This window comes from Chiroxiphia lanceolata, chromosome Z (genome assembly GCF_009829145.1).
Source record: "Chiroxiphia lanceolata isolate bChiLan1 chromosome Z, bChiLan1.pri, whole genome shotgun sequence".
Classification (NCBI taxonomy): Eukaryota; Metazoa; Chordata; class Aves; order Passeriformes; family Pipridae; genus Chiroxiphia; species Chiroxiphia lanceolata.
This window is the reverse complement of record NC_045671.1, coordinates 29,101,582-29,119,571: the sequence shown is the minus strand read 5'-3', so window position 1 is coordinate 29,119,571 and position 17,990 is coordinate 29,101,582. Positions and strand designations below refer to the sequence as shown.

The 17,990-nt window shown below is 37.2% G+C and overlaps 1 protein-coding gene across 8 annotated transcripts in view; it reads left to right on the top strand.

The window, feature by feature from the left end:
* Positions 1-17,990, top strand: part of NFIB (nuclear factor I B) — a 169,412-nt gene that overhangs the window by 82,606 nt on the left and 68,816 nt on the right. For all 8 annotated transcript variants that reach the window (XM_032675129.1, XM_032675127.1, XM_032675132.1 and 5 more), the window contains exon 3: positions 13,283-13,336. In XM_032675129.1, coding sequence (XP_032531020.1) covers positions 13,283-13,336 — 54 coding nt within the window. The remainder of the gene's footprint in view (positions 1-13,282; positions 13,337-17,990) is intronic.

The following is a 17,990-nucleotide window of genomic DNA, read 5'->3' as shown; positions in this document are numbered from 1 at the left end:
TGGTTGTAAGTTATCCTGTAGTAAATCTTTAACAATATTACGAACAGTATTACTAAAGTTAATTGTATACCTGGAGCTTGGGTTAAAAGGGCTGCCAATGTCTTTAGTGGGATAACAGCGCACTTTCTAGAGTTAAATATTGCTTGTGGACAGCCATATATATGCAAAGATATGTCAGTTTTCTGCTGCTCTCCCCTACTAATCTCATGGAAAGATATGGTCCAGAGAATTTGCCTTGTTCTGCCCCATAGTCACTACATTTCTTTTTCATGGCCTTATAACTTCATAAATGTTATATCTTAACACACAATTTTTTTAATGTATGTTTGGTCTAGTTTTTTTTTTAAATGCTGCTACATACTGATTACATGTTTTCCATCTGCTGCTTATTAAAATGAACTTACACTAATAAATTTAGAAAGGCTAATATCATTTTGGTGTTGACATTTGTCTTTGGTGAGAGATCCTCATATGACTGCCTGTGTTCTACACAAACTTAATGTTAGGCTGTGGCACGTTATTTGAAATGGTGTAGGTGAGTTCTGTGCAAAGATACCCATGCTTGCTGGGACTGAGCCAAGTGGCATATAAAAAATAGCGTAGGCTTGCAAGCCTAACAGTCTTCCTAGACTGATCTTTTCTACTCTGTTTCCTATATACAGTCACATACTGTTTAACCAAACTATGGTAGCTTCTAGACTAAACTTGTTATAAAACTTTAGTTTTATTCTTATTGTCATGGTGATCTGTCTTCATGTGCTGTTTCCCTCTCCTGAACACTTACATCATGCTGTTATAAATACCTATGTGTATGGAAGTGATTTCGTTGTTCATTTGATTAAATAGAAGAAAAGGTCCATACAGTATTGCTAGTGTTTCCTGGGGGAACACAGGGCTTTAGACTTACAGGAGACAAACTGGCTTGATATGAAATGTGTTTTAACATTGTTACAGAGATTTAGTTTTAACAATTGTGTATGCAGGATGACTAATGCCAGAATCACTTTGGAAAAATTGGCCAAACAATGTACTGGTGTATGCTTAGTTTCTGGAGTTTTTTTCGCTGCTGGTGGAGTGCTTCTGTTGCCAGCTCTGATGTCGCCTTGCTCTACTGCAAGCAGGCCACACACCTTTGTTCTGCCCCCAGGTGCGGAAGTGCCTGGGGGCGAGGGAGCAGAAGAGCATGTTGCTATGAGGCAGCTTCAAGTTGGAGGGGATACGAGAGGCATGCTGCTGAGCAGTCTTCTGAACTTTGCTGCATCCTGGGATCAATGCCTTTTTTTTTTGTTGTTTTCTTGGTTTGTTTTTTGTAAGTGTGACGTGTGATTGACTAGTGGCCCCTCTGCAATGCTTGCCTGTCAGTCACACCCACTGGGTGGAGAAATACAGCCCTAGGCCAAGCTGAATTTTGTGAGTGAATTGCATTTTCTCATGTTCTTGCCATTACTGATATCTTACTGCTGTCCTGAAAAGGCTCTATTGTTCATGTTTCACTTTTAAGTTGGCATTAAAGGGATACAGGTGTTATTCAGAGGAAAACTGCTTGAAAGCATAAAAGCATTTTGAGACAGCAACGCCACTGAAAGAAGGCTGGGCTAAAAAGGGAGCTGTAAGAATGTTTTCTTTACAGAATCACACAAGACGTGTTGTGTATTTGTGGAGGGCAGGGAGTGACAGGCAGAAGGGAGGGAAAATCTGAATTCCCAGGTTTCCATTACAGTATTGTCACCTGCTTGAAATCGGTCATAAAAGGGCTTGCTGTAATTGCAGTGCATACAGCTGAATTCTTGTGCAGTGCATTGTGTCTCATCTAACTCCTTCAGGTCAAGTGGTTTTAACGTATTTGTCTGGGAAAAATACAGTGCAGAGCTGCCAAAGGGCTTGAATACACATAAGGTGTTAAACTGAATCTTGAACCTGCAATGTGGGTGCATAAAGGGGGAAATAATTAGTATCGTTCACAGAAGAAGGGCAGTGCAGGTATTAAGTTGCTATTTTTGGTATAAAGTTTTTAGAAAAATCTGAAATGTTTCTGTAAGGAATGCTGTTGTGAAGGTACTGTTGTTCATATTTATGCCTGTTCTTTCAGTAGTGCACAAGAGAGTTAACACGCTTAGCCCATTAGACTTTCCCATCTACAAAGCCCCAAATGTTATAAGCTAACCCTGAAGCTATATGCATTTAGCTATATGCATTTCAACACATACACAAGCACACACACAAACACAGACACAGACACAGACATACATATGCACAGATACAGAAATATGAAAAGTTATTCAAATTAAAAGATCAGTTTTGATTAAATTTTATCTTATATCTTTAGCTAGCAGAAAGTTATTTTTTAAGTATTAAAGGGCCTTTAATAAGAATGTAAATCGGCATATAGTACAAATGTTGAATATCTAAGTTTACTCATTCTGGCTTCATGTCTTGGAGCTGTTGGGTGGTACAACTCATTTTGCTTTATACCACAAACTGAAACTTGAGTTTCTGTTGTATTTTCAGTAAACTTGCACAATGTTTTTTAACTCCAAAGACTGTATTTTTTTATAGCTGCAGACAAAATCAATCTTGATAGTTTTCTCAAGGTCCTGCTGTGTTGGAGCAATGGTAAGAAAATAAGCCTTAGAAACACTCAATGGTTAAATAATGTTTAAGGCGCTGGCAAATTACCAGGTGCAGCAAGAATTTTGAGCTAGGCTTTTTGCCTCCCTCTCCCCCCCCAATTAGCACTTAATTTTTACTCATGCAAACAAAAAAAAGGTAGTAAGCAATAAAAATGAAAGCCTTGGAATTTGAATCCATACATCTGGTTTTTTAGATAAAAAGTAATATAGTTTTTTCAAGTATATAATACCCTTAGGTACTGCAAGAACATGTGCCAAGTTTTGTAAGTAAACGAAATTGAAAGAGCAAAAGCAGCCTCTGCTGTGTACTGAACGAACAAGCATATTTTAAAATCTTGCAAAACTGCAGCTGGTATTGTACTTACACCAGGGAACTTCACCCATGTAGATGATTAGAAAGTTAAGGAAATTAGAAATTAGGGAATTAAGAAGAAGTGAGGGATATGCTAATATGTAATATACAGTGAAAGTTACAGAATTACAAAACAGATGCTACCATATGATATTACCCACAAAATGACACAATTACGTTGGGAAGGCACAAATGAACATGATCAGATAGGATTTAGTATTTTTTAATAGCTTTTGACCAGTATGACTGCAATGGCAGTACTATTGCTAACAGGGAGATGGGGAGTCCATGGGAAAAATGTTCTTTAAAATTGCTTTGTTTTAAACTTTAAAGTCAAGGTTTAAACCAGGATACATTTTTTCTTTTTTTTTGGTGTCATGTTTTAGAAATAGTTCCTTGCACTTTTTTTGCAGAACATCCCTGCCCAAACCCAGAACTGGTTTGGTGATACATTTCTATGTGTTAGCCAGTTCTACATTTTAAGTTCTCCTGTGGCACATCACGTGATTAGGTATTTCTAATTTTTATCTACTTTAAAAGGTCAAAGTAGAAAGAAAATCAATGCATTGATAATAATTTTTTTATCACTACTGCTTCTGTATTATATATATTATCTCTTCTCATTATTTATTATGATCTTGCATATAAACATAGTGCCTGTGAGCACACATGCAATTACACTCAAGTTTATGAACCACTGGTATGAAAAGATAGGGTGATTTTTCTCAACCAATTCTTGTACATTACCTACTTAGTACCTACTGATTAATTTAATCTTTTTTTTTTTTTTTTTTTTTTTTTTTTTTCATGGTTAGTTTGTTTTAATAGTGTGTGTTTGAATATGGACAGGAAAAGTGGTGCATATTTTGTCTGTGAATTTTTAGGTTATAGCAGATGAAATTAGATCCACTTTATAAAGAGCACAGTATCATAACATATAAATTTTGTGTATATACCATTTGAGGCATCATGTTTTCATAAACATGATCTATGATAACAAATGTTACTTAAGGATCCCCGGAACTATGGCATTCCTTGTACCCTGTCTCTGTTAGATGTAAATTAATATCCCAGGACTTAAAAATTTCACATAGTTTCTCAAGACAAGAAATACTCAGCAGAGTATAGACAGCAGCTGCAAAAAAAGTCAAACAAACCAACCAAAACCAAACAAATCATTGCTCCTCTGGGGTCTTTTCTTGATGTGTTCCATATTCTTTATGCTAAAGATTGTGTTTTATCACCAGTCATAAAGTTGAAACTAATTGAAAATAAAGCATAGTTGTGGTAGAATTGCAGATCATAGGTCAAAATTAGGAGACCCCTTGGTAAATGTTATAGTATTTAGAAACACTGCATTGATGTTCAGTTTGTCAACTCATTAAATCTTTCCCCTCCTATGTCAGAGAAAACGTTATTTATTGAGGATGTTCCTAAACACAGTTATGTTTTCTGGAAGAGGTCTTACCTCATGCTATTCTTATCTGGCTTGAAGAAATACTTAAACACTGCGGTGCTCAAGTCTAATATTGGAGTTTCCATGATATGGAAAGCCCTAACATTTTAGTTTAATTGCTGTTTATTTCCCCCAGTTAGTGTATAATGTGGTGGAATACTTGGCATTTTAAGTGACCTCTGTCTGTGGAATGATTGAGAGGCCTTGTGAGCCTCTTAATATTTGTGAGTTGTTTGTCAGATGATGTATAAGACTCATGACGTAGCATATGATTGTAACTTTCTGAAAGACTGAATAATCTGGCTTTTATTACTGTATGATTTAGTGGGGAATGCAGCGCACTTGGAAGAAAATCTGTCCTACAGTATTTGTTGAACTGTGCTTTTTTTTGTACTTTTAAACGGTAATTTACCATGAAGTGCCTCATCCAAAACTTGCTGGAGCAACTTTGCATTGATTTTAACAACCTTTGTCTGTGACTCATGTTAACAAAGCTGATTTTTTTTTTCTTAGTCCTGTCATCACCATCCCTTGCCTAAAAATATTGCCTTCTTTGAATTTTATCTCCCTGAACTCTTTTTGCTTTACTGCTTTAAAATTCAACAGAAAGTGAAATCTTGATTGTAAGGGAGTCAGTGGTAAAATCTATGTTGGCTTCCACGAAACCAGAATCCATGCAGAAGATTTAGGTTGGACATTAGGAGGAATTGCTGCATGGAAAGGGTGATTAGGCATTGGAATGGGCTGTGCAGGAAGGTGGTGGAATCACCATCCCTGGAGGTGTTTAAGAGAAGGCTGGATGTGGCACTTAGTGCCATGGTCTAGTTGACAAGGTGGTGTTTGGTCGTAGGTCAGAGTCAGTGATCTCAGAAGTCTTTTCCAACCTAATTGATTCTGTGATTCTGTGAAGCACTTAGTAATATACATTGTGTGAAGGCCGTGGTCAAGCTTTGTCTTACAGAACAGAATGAAGTGGTCAGTTTATTAATTAGCTGAAGGTATATGTGAGGAAAGTTCTATTATTTGCTTACAAATATTAACTTTTAAATTAATATAGTCTAGCGCATAATTTGTTTTTTCCCTAAACATCCAAATAAGTCTTCCATTATGTTCTAAATTTTGCTTTTAATTTTCTGAAGAATCTGTAATAAAAGACCTTTATGAAACATACCTTAATCTAAAAAGTTTCTTGGTTTCCAAAAATGAATGTTTCTGAATATTTCTGGCTATGGCTAGTATCCACAGTATCTTCCAGATGGATAAAATTAAGCATTCGTATCTCATCTTTTCCTACTGAATCCAACAAGTTTTGGAAAGAAACTTCATTCTTGCACATTCATCCACATGTGGTGTGATACATATATGAATCTCTTCTTAATGTATATGTCAAAAAAGAGCTCAACTAATATTATGAGGTATGGGAAACATTTGTTTCAGGCCATGTAAAAGTGTAACCCTTTTCTTAACTTAAAAATATGTGTGTGTATGTGTGTGCATACATAGATATGTATTTATTCCATGCACAACTTACAGCTGGGGAAAGTTGTTCGGTTTTTAAAATGAGAAACATATGGTCTTTATAAATTCTATAAGAAATATTTTGAATAAATAAGTGTTGTGACTTATTTTACATAAACAAATAAAGGAATTTAAATTAAAAAGATAAATTTGTGCGTGGTATATAAAGCTGAAAACTTACTGTGCTTATTGCTATTTTGGTTCTATTAAGTGCTTCTAGATCCTTGAATTTCTTTCAACTATATAAAAACTGGATTTACTCCCAGAGCTCCACTTCTTAACTAGGGCAGTTTAAGAACTAAACAAGGACTGAGTCAGTTAATTAATTTAAATGAGATTACAAATCAGAAACACATTACGTAATGTTGATTTAATTACCATTTTTTATTTACCTAATTAAAACACTCTGACGGAAAGTTAACAGTCTCAACAATGGCCCGCTGGGTGACTTGGCAGCAGCAGATTTGAGCTGCTGATAAAAGGGGAGGTGAAACAGGGAGCCTGCTATGACCTGTCTGGCTCTGACACCCCAGCTCATCACATGCCACCTTGGTATCAGCCTACATGGTGCTGGGATTGCCCCGACCAGCCCGAGTGTGGGGATGCTCCCACAGAGGCAGAGGCACAGAGTTTCACCCAGTCCTGCCAGCCATAGGAGAACTTGTCTGTGGTAGGAGGGCATGGGGGCATGTGGGGTTACGTGCTAGCTGATGGCGTAGTTTTGCTATGTCCCCAGACCAAAGCAAACAGTTTTACACCAAAATGAAAACAGAGCCCAGCTTCTGCTGACTGGGCTGGCAAACTCCCAGCAGAAGCACCTCCATGCTTGAGCCTTGAAGGCTTTGTGAAATGACATGCCTGCTAGGTACTAACATCAAGAGATACCTTAGCTCTCTGGGGCTAGCAGTCAGCTCTATTCCTTGCTACCTGTTTCAGGTAAGTGAAGGTTAGACTGCAGAACCTTTCTGAGGTAGAGATCGTAGTTCACTATTATGGCTCTTGGTGCGGCATGTGAGTGCTGATGAAGCCTGTCCACATAGGATCAACACATCCAGCCTTCAGTGTAGCTCCTGCTGTTGCATGGGTCTCCTGAGAGGTTTCTCCCATGCCTACTGGGTGAAAACTAATGAAAGGAGAAAAATTCTTGGGCATTACTTGCCTGAATGGAGTCTGCACTGAGGAACTGGGGCTTTCCTGAGTTGTGAATATACCTTCTGTGAACAGCAACCAGGACTTTTTTCTGTGTCAGCTTAAGAGCCTTGGCACATAGGTTTCTTTGGTATGCTTACTTAAAGTTGTGAAACCAGATCTGCAAATGGATGAAATCTAATCGTTTCATAACTGGAGGATGCCACGGAGCCTTTGCATACTGAACAACAACCAATCCTTCCTTGAACGGCCAACAGAATTTGTCAGTCAAGTGTTGTTTCAGAGCTGAAGACACTCCCTGTGACTTGGACCTAAATGTCCAACTTCATTTCTCTACACTGCTCATTTACCACCTTTTATATGAATATTAAACACATTAAAAACTTACAGGACAGAGCTTCGCGTACTTATCCAGTGCAACAGCCGAGCAATCTTGGTGAACACAGAGGAACTCCTGGCAGAATAAGAGTAGCAGAACACCATATTTAAAAGAAGTCACTGCTTCAGTGTTATGGAGATTTTCAGTGTGGATGTCATGACTGCGTATTGCTAACAGAGTATATGCTGTTGGAAAAAGATGTGAGGCTTAGTCCAGCAAATGTCTTTCTCACAGTGAAGCCCTACTTGTATTTTAAGGTGCTGCTTCTCCTTGTATGAACTGTGCTTCATACTGTGTATCATCAGGGATATACAATCTTGGAATCATTTAGGTTGGAAAAGACCTTTAAAATCATTAAGTCCAATCATGAACGTTAACATTGCCAAGTCCTCCACTAAACTATGTCCCTAAGCACTGTATCTACAGGTCTATGAAATATCTTCAGGCAAGGTGCCTTCATAACTTCCTTGAGCAGCTCATTCCAATGCTTAGCCACCCTTTTGTTGAAGAATTTTTTCTTAATATCAAATCTAAACCTCCCTTGATGAAACTTGAGGCTCTTTCCTCTCTTTCTATCACTTGATACTTGGGAGAAGAGACTGACCCCAGCCTGGCTACAACCTCCTATCGGGTAGTTGTAAAGAGCAATAAGGTCTCCCCTCAGACTCCTTTTCTCCAGGCTAAATAACCCCAGCTTCTACAGCCTATCCTCATAAGACCTGTCCTATATCAAGGAAACTGGTGAGGGTGAGAATTTTATCAAATAGCCAACATTTTCAGGGGAAGTATTTCAATGAAAGGTAGTGGTCTATGATAATGTGAAAACTAAATCCCCCTCTAATTAACATATTTATGAAAACAAGTCTGACACTGGGACCCATTCCATTTCCATGTTTATAGCATTTCACTGAGCATTTCAGTGGATATGTAATGCAATAAAACACTTGGAGCTTATTTACACCATAAATTAACTATTATATCACTAGAGTTGGTGTAAATCATGGTCATAAAATTGTACAGTAATTCAGGGTTGTCAGATGGAGTAATACTGTACAATGAAAGACACAGCTTTTGCAAAACGAAATTGATAAAAGTTGTTGGGAATTTTGTCAATCCAATCAGTTGCTTTGTCAAGATAAAAAAAGTAGGTAGTAGAAGGCAAGTGCATAGTAAAATTAGGACAATAATAATAATAATAAAAGGTAATGATTTAAAGTGCATAGATGAAATTATTTATTTATTTGGTTTGAGGATTTTTGTTATTCATGTTACTTACTTTGGAGGAGAGGGAAATATTGTACTATTTTTCTGCCATGAATGCTTTCCTACCATGACAAACTACTGAAAGTCTTTGAAATATTGAAAGTTGATTAGGAAAGTCTTTTCCCCAAGGAGACTGGGCTGTCTCCACCCCTGAGGGCTTTCATACCTTGACTTTGTAAAGCCTTGAACACCTGAGTTTAATCCTGTGGTTGAGCCTTCTCAGGGCAGGGGCCGGGACTACCCACGTCCCTAGCACACTGTGGTAGCCTGTGATCCTTTGATTTTCTGGTGTACAACCATTTATCTTAAGCTTTTTATATCAGATGGCAAAATAATCCTTAAGGATGACAGTCTGGAAGGTAGTTGTGATTCTTGTTCATGATTGTGACTCTGTCAGCTGTTTAGGTATGTGAAGGTTTAAACAGCATCAAAATGGTAGTTACATGGTGCCACATCCCTATGGTCCTTTATCCCCCATACCAAAATCATGGACTATAAAAGAGCAAGAATGTATTTACCTGTTGGTGAATGATTAAATTATTATCTGTCAACTGAGATGAACTGAGTACAAAGGCTATCTCATAGCCTGTGGCAAATAGAACAGAGAAATATGTTCACTGAAACCACTGAGGAAGTTTATTTGATTAGTGTGATACCTGGGGACAGTTTACTTTTATTTCTCTGAAACGTGGCTCAAAAACTATTTTTTCTTTTTACAGATTCTGACACTATTTGCTTTCAAGGCATTCAATGTTATGCTATTACAGAGAGCCTTAAAAGCAAAACCTCATGTACAATATGGAGCATAAGGAAGGCATAGCATAGCTTAGTTTTTAAGGAGAGTATCTTTTATCAGCTGAAAAGTGGAAGATTAGACTACTGGGGTGAGGAATACTGAAAATCACTCAGAAATCTGGTGAACAGCAATGTGACTTTCTTGGCTTTGCTGGAGTGGGTGTCCTTCCTTCAAAGGAAAGGTAGTGTAAATGGAGAGAAGGTCTTGTCCCTCCCCAGATGGCAAATAATTGGCTTTTTTTTTCCACTCTGCCTTATAAAGCCAGGACTGATGTCTCATGGCAGCACCTTTCCTAGTGCACTACAGGGGAAATGGATGCTTAGTTTCTCACTTCTACCAGGCCTCAGCAATCATTTTTGCTTGACTCTGGCTGCATTGAGAGTTGTCTGCACTCACAGATGCTCATTGGGATTGATGCCTGGAAAAGAAAACATGGGAAAACAAGCATAAAATGTATCAGCTTCTTTACTCATCCTTTTGTACAGTGTCCTAGAAGCAAGAGTAATTTGAGATAGAGTTTGAATTTCTTGGTGATCGCCCTGCTAATTCATAATAAATTGTACTTAAAGTGTACAGGGCTACATGACCAGGTAAGAGTAAATTCTGGCTTGAACCTATTTCATAAAAACTGTTCATCCATGGGGCAACAACTTATCAAGGCATCAGTCTCTGGTTGTTGGATCAGTGAGCACCAAGAAGAACAGAGCAGAAGATATGCTTATTGTAGTTGTGAGGTGCATTTTGTGGAAATGGTATGTGGCTGAGCTTTTGCTCTGTAGTAAGAACAACAACAACAAAACTAAGGAAACTTACAGCCAGGAGCTACTTAAATGAAAATGTTGAAAAGTTCAGTTTCATTACATAAACATTGTGGGGTTTTACTTCTTGTTGTGCATCTTTTCTTACAGCTTCTAGCTTAGGAAGTGGTTTGGGTTTCTGTGGGTTTTTTGGGATGTGTTTTTTGTTGTTGTTGTGGTTGTTGTTTAATTTTCATGGAGATATTTGCTGGGCCAGTTGAATGCAAAGTGAGCTAGACAGAAAATAAGTCTGGCTTATGCCTTTCTCCATCACTCTGGAAGAAAGGGTTCATGTTGTTCATTAATGATATTGTACAGATGAGGACAAAGAAAGATTTAAAGTTTCTTAATATATTTTTTTCTTCCTTAGTTTCTTTGGCTTTCCAAAAATGCCTCTTAGTCCCACTTTTAGAAGAACATTGCTCCAATGTCTCTCTGTTCATTCAGTGTTCTGCTTATAAATTAAGTTATTCATATAATTTAATCCTATAATGATCACGGTTCTCATGTGCTTTGCAAAGCTATTTGCATCCAATCAAAACAGAAGAGTGCTTTATAATTACTTACACTGGTAAGAGAATTGGATCATCACAGGCCATCTCAGGGCTGTGTCTTTCATCTTGAGGATCAGAGGCTTCTCTGTGTTTAAGTGCAGAGTTACATAGGTTGGTGCTCTCATGCTGAATAAAATTCTTTGCTTTCTCAACTGCGCTAAGTGAAGGATTGGAGAATTTGCTTCTCATATTCATCTGCAGTAATTTTCTTTCGCAAAATCATTGAGACCGCACTGGTGAATTATTAGTAACATCTACTGCTCAAAACACATTCTGAGAATCAATCTGTAAAAATCATGATCAATGAGTAGTTAACATAAACCAAAGCTAAGTCTGACTGTAAAATTATAATAAACAGCCAACTGTTTATCCCTATAACTGAAAAATTCTTTGCTAAGTTTCTTATTATAATATGAAAACAAATTGTTTAAACTATCATCAGTCTTTAAATCCTGGATCCAGAAAGTAGGAGTAAAGGCAAATTGCTGTATAAGAGCTAAAAATATCACTTTCCTTTGTCCTTCTTTATAGTGAATTTTAACAGGAGAAAACTTCAAACGTTATTTTCTAGTAGCCCTCATTCAGTTCTCTGGGATTTGGAATCTCTGTGATTCCAAAGCTATGCTGTTCAAGCTTTATTGGGTGCATCCACTACCAAACTGACACTTCTTGTAGCTACACATGTATAGTAGTTTTACACTCAGAACATTGCTGTGCAAAATAATTCTCTCTGATAATCTGAATTTAAGTGTGTATGGTTTGCAGAAGCAGAGAATGCCTATTAGAAGAAGATTACAGTTCACCCCCTGCAGGGTGAACCTTCCCATTGCAACACAGCAAGAAGGATAGAAAAGTCCATATACAAAGAAACGTATTTTTACCATTTCTTGTAGCTGATTAAGTTTACAGATTGACTAGGTATTTTAAAGGGTTGTGCTCTATCTTATCATGAGAAGAAACAGACATACTGGATGGCTACGTACTGTGCTGTACAATTGCACTCCTAAGAGTACCCCAAGTGCGCAAACCAAGTGCGGAATCTGACCCACAGACTTGCCCTTCATGCTTCCTGCCCGAGATTGAAGAAGACAGATGAAATTTCATGTGAAATTTGCTATTCAGTGTATATTTTATTGTGTACAAGAGACACATATGAGTCAAGCCATATTTATTAAGCTACATAACAGGTGGCACAGATTTCAAGGAACCTCTTATAGCAGGCAGAGGGAATCTCTCATTCTAGTTAAGGGCTACACTGGCTTTAAGAAGAAGCGATAGGAATTGAAGGACAAGTATTTGTTAATATGTACTTTTCTTCTTTTCTATCTTTTTTATTCTTTAATTTGGGCATCGTATACAGTAGTGCGTTAAACAACTCTACTTCTGTCTGGAGTCCATTTGGTGGGAGCAATTTCTGTGGTGCTTTGATGTAATCTTTTGATAGTCCTGTGCTCATATGCTACTAATAGCTCTGCCACATTTAAAAAAAAGAATATTTTTTTATTCAATTTGTAAAACTAAATACCTATATATGGAAAAAATGGCGATGCTTCATTTGGTTTCTTACTGCTTTGCATATTTTGTTTGTCATGTCTTTGTTAAGAATTTCTTGCAGTGGAGCAATTCTTGTTATTGAATACAGTGAGACGTAGATGGTTTTGAAAGCAATTGATTTCATGAATAAGGATATCACTTATCATTTAGTGTATTAACATGAAATTGCATCCTCCTCTTGATTAATTCGGTGTGTACATTATGAAAAAACCAGTCTTTGGGGTCTACAGGGTTTGAGTCTTATTAGTTTTTATGTTACATAATTTAATTTCACAACAGCAGTTCTCACAGGCTAGGAACACAAAGCCTATATTGTATTTAAACATACTGTCATATCCTCGGTGCAGTCATAAGTCTGTGGAAACAGCATAGGCCTTGGTGCTTTAAGGAAAGGCTAAAGAAACAGGACTTATCACTGCAAGTGCCACTAGTTGCGTGATCCATTGCATCTTTCTGGTCATTGCCCGAGAATAAGCTACCTCTCCTTTGCTGATTATGCAATATTATATTTAGGGGATGGAGGGAAAGGGAATGAAAAGGTACTCTTGTAAAGGTGTTTACAATTTGAGTATTTACCTCAATGACTCTCTTGTCCTTATTCAGTGATCTATGAGTTCCTCTTATTAGGATCATTGCATCTTTCACAATGTTTCTGTTTCGCATAAAACAGGTTATGTATAGTGTGTTTGTTCAATAATGCTTCACATAGAAAGTCAGGGAAATGACCTTTACAGAATAAAGTAAAGTATTAGTTGACTAATGAAGGAGAGCATTAAAAGATTTTGAGATACTTGCAAAACAAATTACTAAAACATTTCTTTAATTTCTTTATAGATTCTGGACAACCAGGAAGTCCAAGCCACAATGATCCTGCCAAGAATCCACCAGGTAAATATAAGTTCCAGAACATGTGCATCTAAGATTGTTTGAGAACAAAGATACTATTGTTAATAGCTAAAGAGAGCATAATCGGTCAGCAACCTATTTTGCACTGGTAAGTATTTATCATCAAGACAAGCTGTAATTATTTTAGTTCTTTTAAACTGGCAGTGCCTCAATTGCAGTTTCATCAACATTCATTTAATCTAAGGAATTTTTCTTTATTTCATGATTTTTAGAATTTTCCAAGCGGGGATGGGTAGAGGAGTAAGGAGACAAGATCCCAAATAACTTTAATTTTATAAAAGTCTTTAAATGATACAGTTTTTCTTATATCTCAATAAAATGCAATTTACCTACTTCTAAAGTCTGTGATATGAGCTATAAGGTTTTTTACTTTTTACATGTGCTTTATAGAATTCAAATATGTTAATTTAAAAATATTTTTTGTATCAGCTCAGAGCAGTTTTTGAACATGTTAATGGGTCACAGTAGTGACAGCTGGAATTTCTTTGAGAGAGATGTCTTAGTAAATGGTCCTTTCAATTATTCTAACATAAGAATTAAAGAGAAAATCAAACTCAGACTTCGTCATTCCAGTCTGTTTAGACAAAAGTTTAATTGTATTTTCATGAAATTATCCTTCTCATCAATTGGGTTGTGCTAGTAAATCTTGTAAATCTTTGCTATGTTATGAATTTTATGAGGATAAGACACATGACAGATGCACTATCACTTCTTAATGAGAAAGGAGTGACTCCTGCCACCACCATCATGCTACATCATCTCATTTTAGCTCTCAAAAGATGTGTGTATGTGAAATAAGCTGCAACTAACTGAGTTTGCTGTTTTTCTAAATGCCAAATGAACTATAGTCTGACCAGGAAGTAATTGTGTGATGCTGGGCTGTTGCATATGCAGGGATATTTTCTGATTTTATTCAAACATTATGGAAAGCAACCTTCCTTGTGGCTATACAGTTTTATACTATGCATACAATCAAAGTATACTCTACTTGTGAAATATATCATGCATGTTGCATGTGAATACCCAAAAGTGAGAGAACTATCATAGATCATTATACAAAAAGCCATGTTCCTGTAATATAAACCCCAGATACATACACTTGAAGATTGTAGATATATTTTAAAGAGGGCAAAACAAGTCAAATAAAACAATTACAAGCTCTTTTTCAAATGTGTTGTTTTTTTTTTTTCTTCAAGAAATGATGTAGGCTTGATTTCACTTTTGCTTGGAGAGTTGGATACTGTTTCTTTCCAAACTGTGTGCGATGTTAAGAGTAGACTTTTATTTTTCTGTTAAATACATGCCATAAATTATGTAGAATAGTGGTTTAAAAACCCAATGCAGCAAATTTACACCTAAAACAAGTCTGAAAAATTTCCTCATGGATAATTACAGGTTTTTGAAACTTGGAGCATTTAGCTGTAGTGCATTTAATTTTGTTTTAGAGTATCTCTGTTTGTGAGTGCAAGAAAAGCCAAATGCATTACCCTACCCCTTGTCATTTTGAAGGATCCTTTGTAGCTGCTGCATTTGGGAAGCTGAAGTCAGGGTTTGGAAACCTTTAATATATTTTAAAATTCTGTTTTTAAAGTACCATTTAACATTTGGACAGGGAACGTAGAACCATGTATTTTAGTAGTGAAGATCACGTCCTGTAGTGAGTCCAGTCTCTCCACTCCTCAGTCTTAAGTCTGATGAAGAGTAACCTTGCTACCAGCAACAGAGGCCTGGGGAGGGCAGCAGACAAGCTGTAGAGGCTTTCTCAGCAGACTTGTGGGTCAATACCTAATGTCTGACAAACTTTAGTGTCTCAGAAGACAGAGGGACATAGAAAGCAGAGAAATATGTTGCTAATTGCATCATGAAACTTCCTGCTTAAAAATAAGAGCATAACACTTTGTCATGATTTGGACTCACTGCTACCAGTATTATTCCTTTATCTGCTGCCAAAGTGGGACAGAAAATGAAAGCTGTGCCTTGCTACCCTTGAAACCCTTCATTTAAGCAGAGACAGAGGCATAACTGAATGTCATCTCCCAGAGCATACAGGACCTTCTAGCCTTGTTCATCTTGCCTGTGTGATACCGTCTTGGAGTTAAATTGGCAAAGTTTAGTTGAGGTGTTTAGTGTTGAGATTTGTGGGACAGCAGAACATAGGACTTCTAGGCTGTGCAGGAGAATGAGGGGGAATTGCACTCCCTTCAACTGGTCTAGGAAAAGGGCTACTGTCCTGTTCTTTCTTACTAAACTTCATGTGATTCTTATTATTAGAGCCAGACAATCACTCCTGTCAGAATCCCAGAGGATATCCACTCTGAAGTTTATTTTCGGTCCCAGGCCAGGAGCATGTGGACTGGTAGTGCCGGGAGGGTTTGTTTTTCCATCATGTTTTGTTGTAGTGCCTGTGTGGCATGGAACCAGGGTGCTGGCAAGGGATATGTGCTGTTAGCTTTCAGATGCCACCACCTTCAAAAAGATATTGCCACAGAAGAGGATGTTGGAAACTGAATGGTAGTTGGCAAAGCTGCTGGTGTTAAAAGTGGTTTTTTTCTAGGTTTGGCTAGACTGTTGTGTTCTTTAGGGTGTCTGGTAATTTGCTGTCTTAACCACGGAGAGAGGGTAATGTCACTTGCCAAACAAAAGAACATTAAGGACACTTAATTGATAGCCCAATACAGTGTTAAGATGGTGTAGCTTGTGATGAAAGTGGCATGTAGCTTTTGTAGCTAAATCCAGGGGTATACTCCCCTTAGTTTTATTTTTTAATAACTTTTATCTGATGTATTTTTGAAGAATGAATCTTGTTTTTCTAAGAGGTGTGTTGTAAAGATTGTCTCTCTGCAGGGATTATTAAGTAAATTCCAGATAGATAAATGAGCTGATTTGAACTGAGAAAGGAGAAGAATCTGAACACTATCGTTGCATTGTCCATTAAGTTCCTGAACCTAAAAGTTTGTATTATGCTATCACAGTTCTAACTATTAAAAGTTTACATGATCTAAAAGAGAGAATAAACATGTCCATGGATCCACTGACGGTAACTGAACAGATGGAGGGACACCTGTATTAATAAATTTTAAAACCGAAAATACTTATAGCTTTGCAAACTATCAATAAAAGTAAACAACAACAAAACCCCAGAAGCAACCCAAGTACTTTAGGCCTGCCTTGTTTCTTAACATTCTACTGGGCATCTGCTCAGACCCGCTGCTGAAGCCCGCTGTTTGATTACGGGAACTTAGAGTGGCAGTTTCCGTGTAATGCTGCATTATTATTTGCTCCTACAAGTCTCATAGGTTTTGTGTGTAGCTTAAGAAGAATCTAAAACAAGAGCCTTCTCATACGTGTCTTGAAATACCTGCAGTGGTGTGGCAGGATATGTCCTGAAGACAGAATATGTGATCTTTCAGTAAGTTCACCTGTTTGGCATAAGAAAATTATGGCAATGAGTAAAAATAGAAAAATATCTAGAACTACAAGTAAGCTAATGATATTGACACCTTCCATAACAATTCGGTCTCCAGACATACAGTTCTTACTGACTAGTTCTTCTAGCTGAGGATTTTCCGAGTTTTGTTTTACTTTATTATTCTTTTCCTTACTGCCTGCTGGCCACAACTGTTTGACATTAATAAGATTCTTATTGTTTGCCATTGGTTTGAGATTGCTGCTTGGTAGACTTGATTTATTTATTATACATCAGTGTTAACATGCCTGTATCCAGTTGTTACCTTGTTGCTCAAATCTTTGAACAGCATTTTTAAGCTACTAAAATAAGAGTAAGAAATAACAATACTAATAGAGTAAAATGCTATCTTGATAGGAAAATAAAGAGACTCAATTAAAGAAGGTGTTGCCAAAAAGCTTGCAACCAGACGGCTTTTGTACAGGTGCCTTCAAGATTTTGGAGCTATTCTTGCCCAACATTGGGGAATACAAAAAAAAGTGCAAAGGAAATGTAGCCATCCTGACACAGGCAGCTATGAGCCTTGCTGATGAGGGAAGAAAAGCGTGTTTAGATTTTTCCTTTCATCCAAGAGTTGAGTTCAGAGGTTATTAAGTTATTAGGTTATATGTTTCCTATGCTAATTTTTTTGATTGGTTGGTTGGGTTTTTTCTCCTGATAGAACTTATTCCACTTCAGGTGGTTTAAGGAATATTTGCATATGAATTTTGCAGACTCTATAAGATCAGTCAGGGCTGAATGAGAAATGCAGAGGACTTAGGTTTGAGCCTGTGTGCTGATGAATATTAAATTATTTATATGGGATGACACACTTTTAGACAAAGAGATTGAGAAGCTGTCTCTTTGGCTCTTTGCCTTTCATTCCCTCTCACTGCTTCCCTTCTTTCCTCCACAGTAGCCCATGATACATTGTCAGGGAATTTACCTAGAGATAAAATCCTTAATCTAAGTGAAACACAGGTAGGCGAATTCCCAGCCCCAGCCTCACTGCTCTGAAATTGGTTTTACCCTTCTATTTTCACCAGAAATTTTGTTCTTGGAACGACTTCCAAAGCAGACCTGAGTGAAATAACCATCTCTGAAGATTAGCTTAGTTTTATTTTTTAGTTAAAGAGAGTGTTGCCAAAAAGCTTGCCATAAGCCTCACGTATCTCTCAATATGCAAATCTG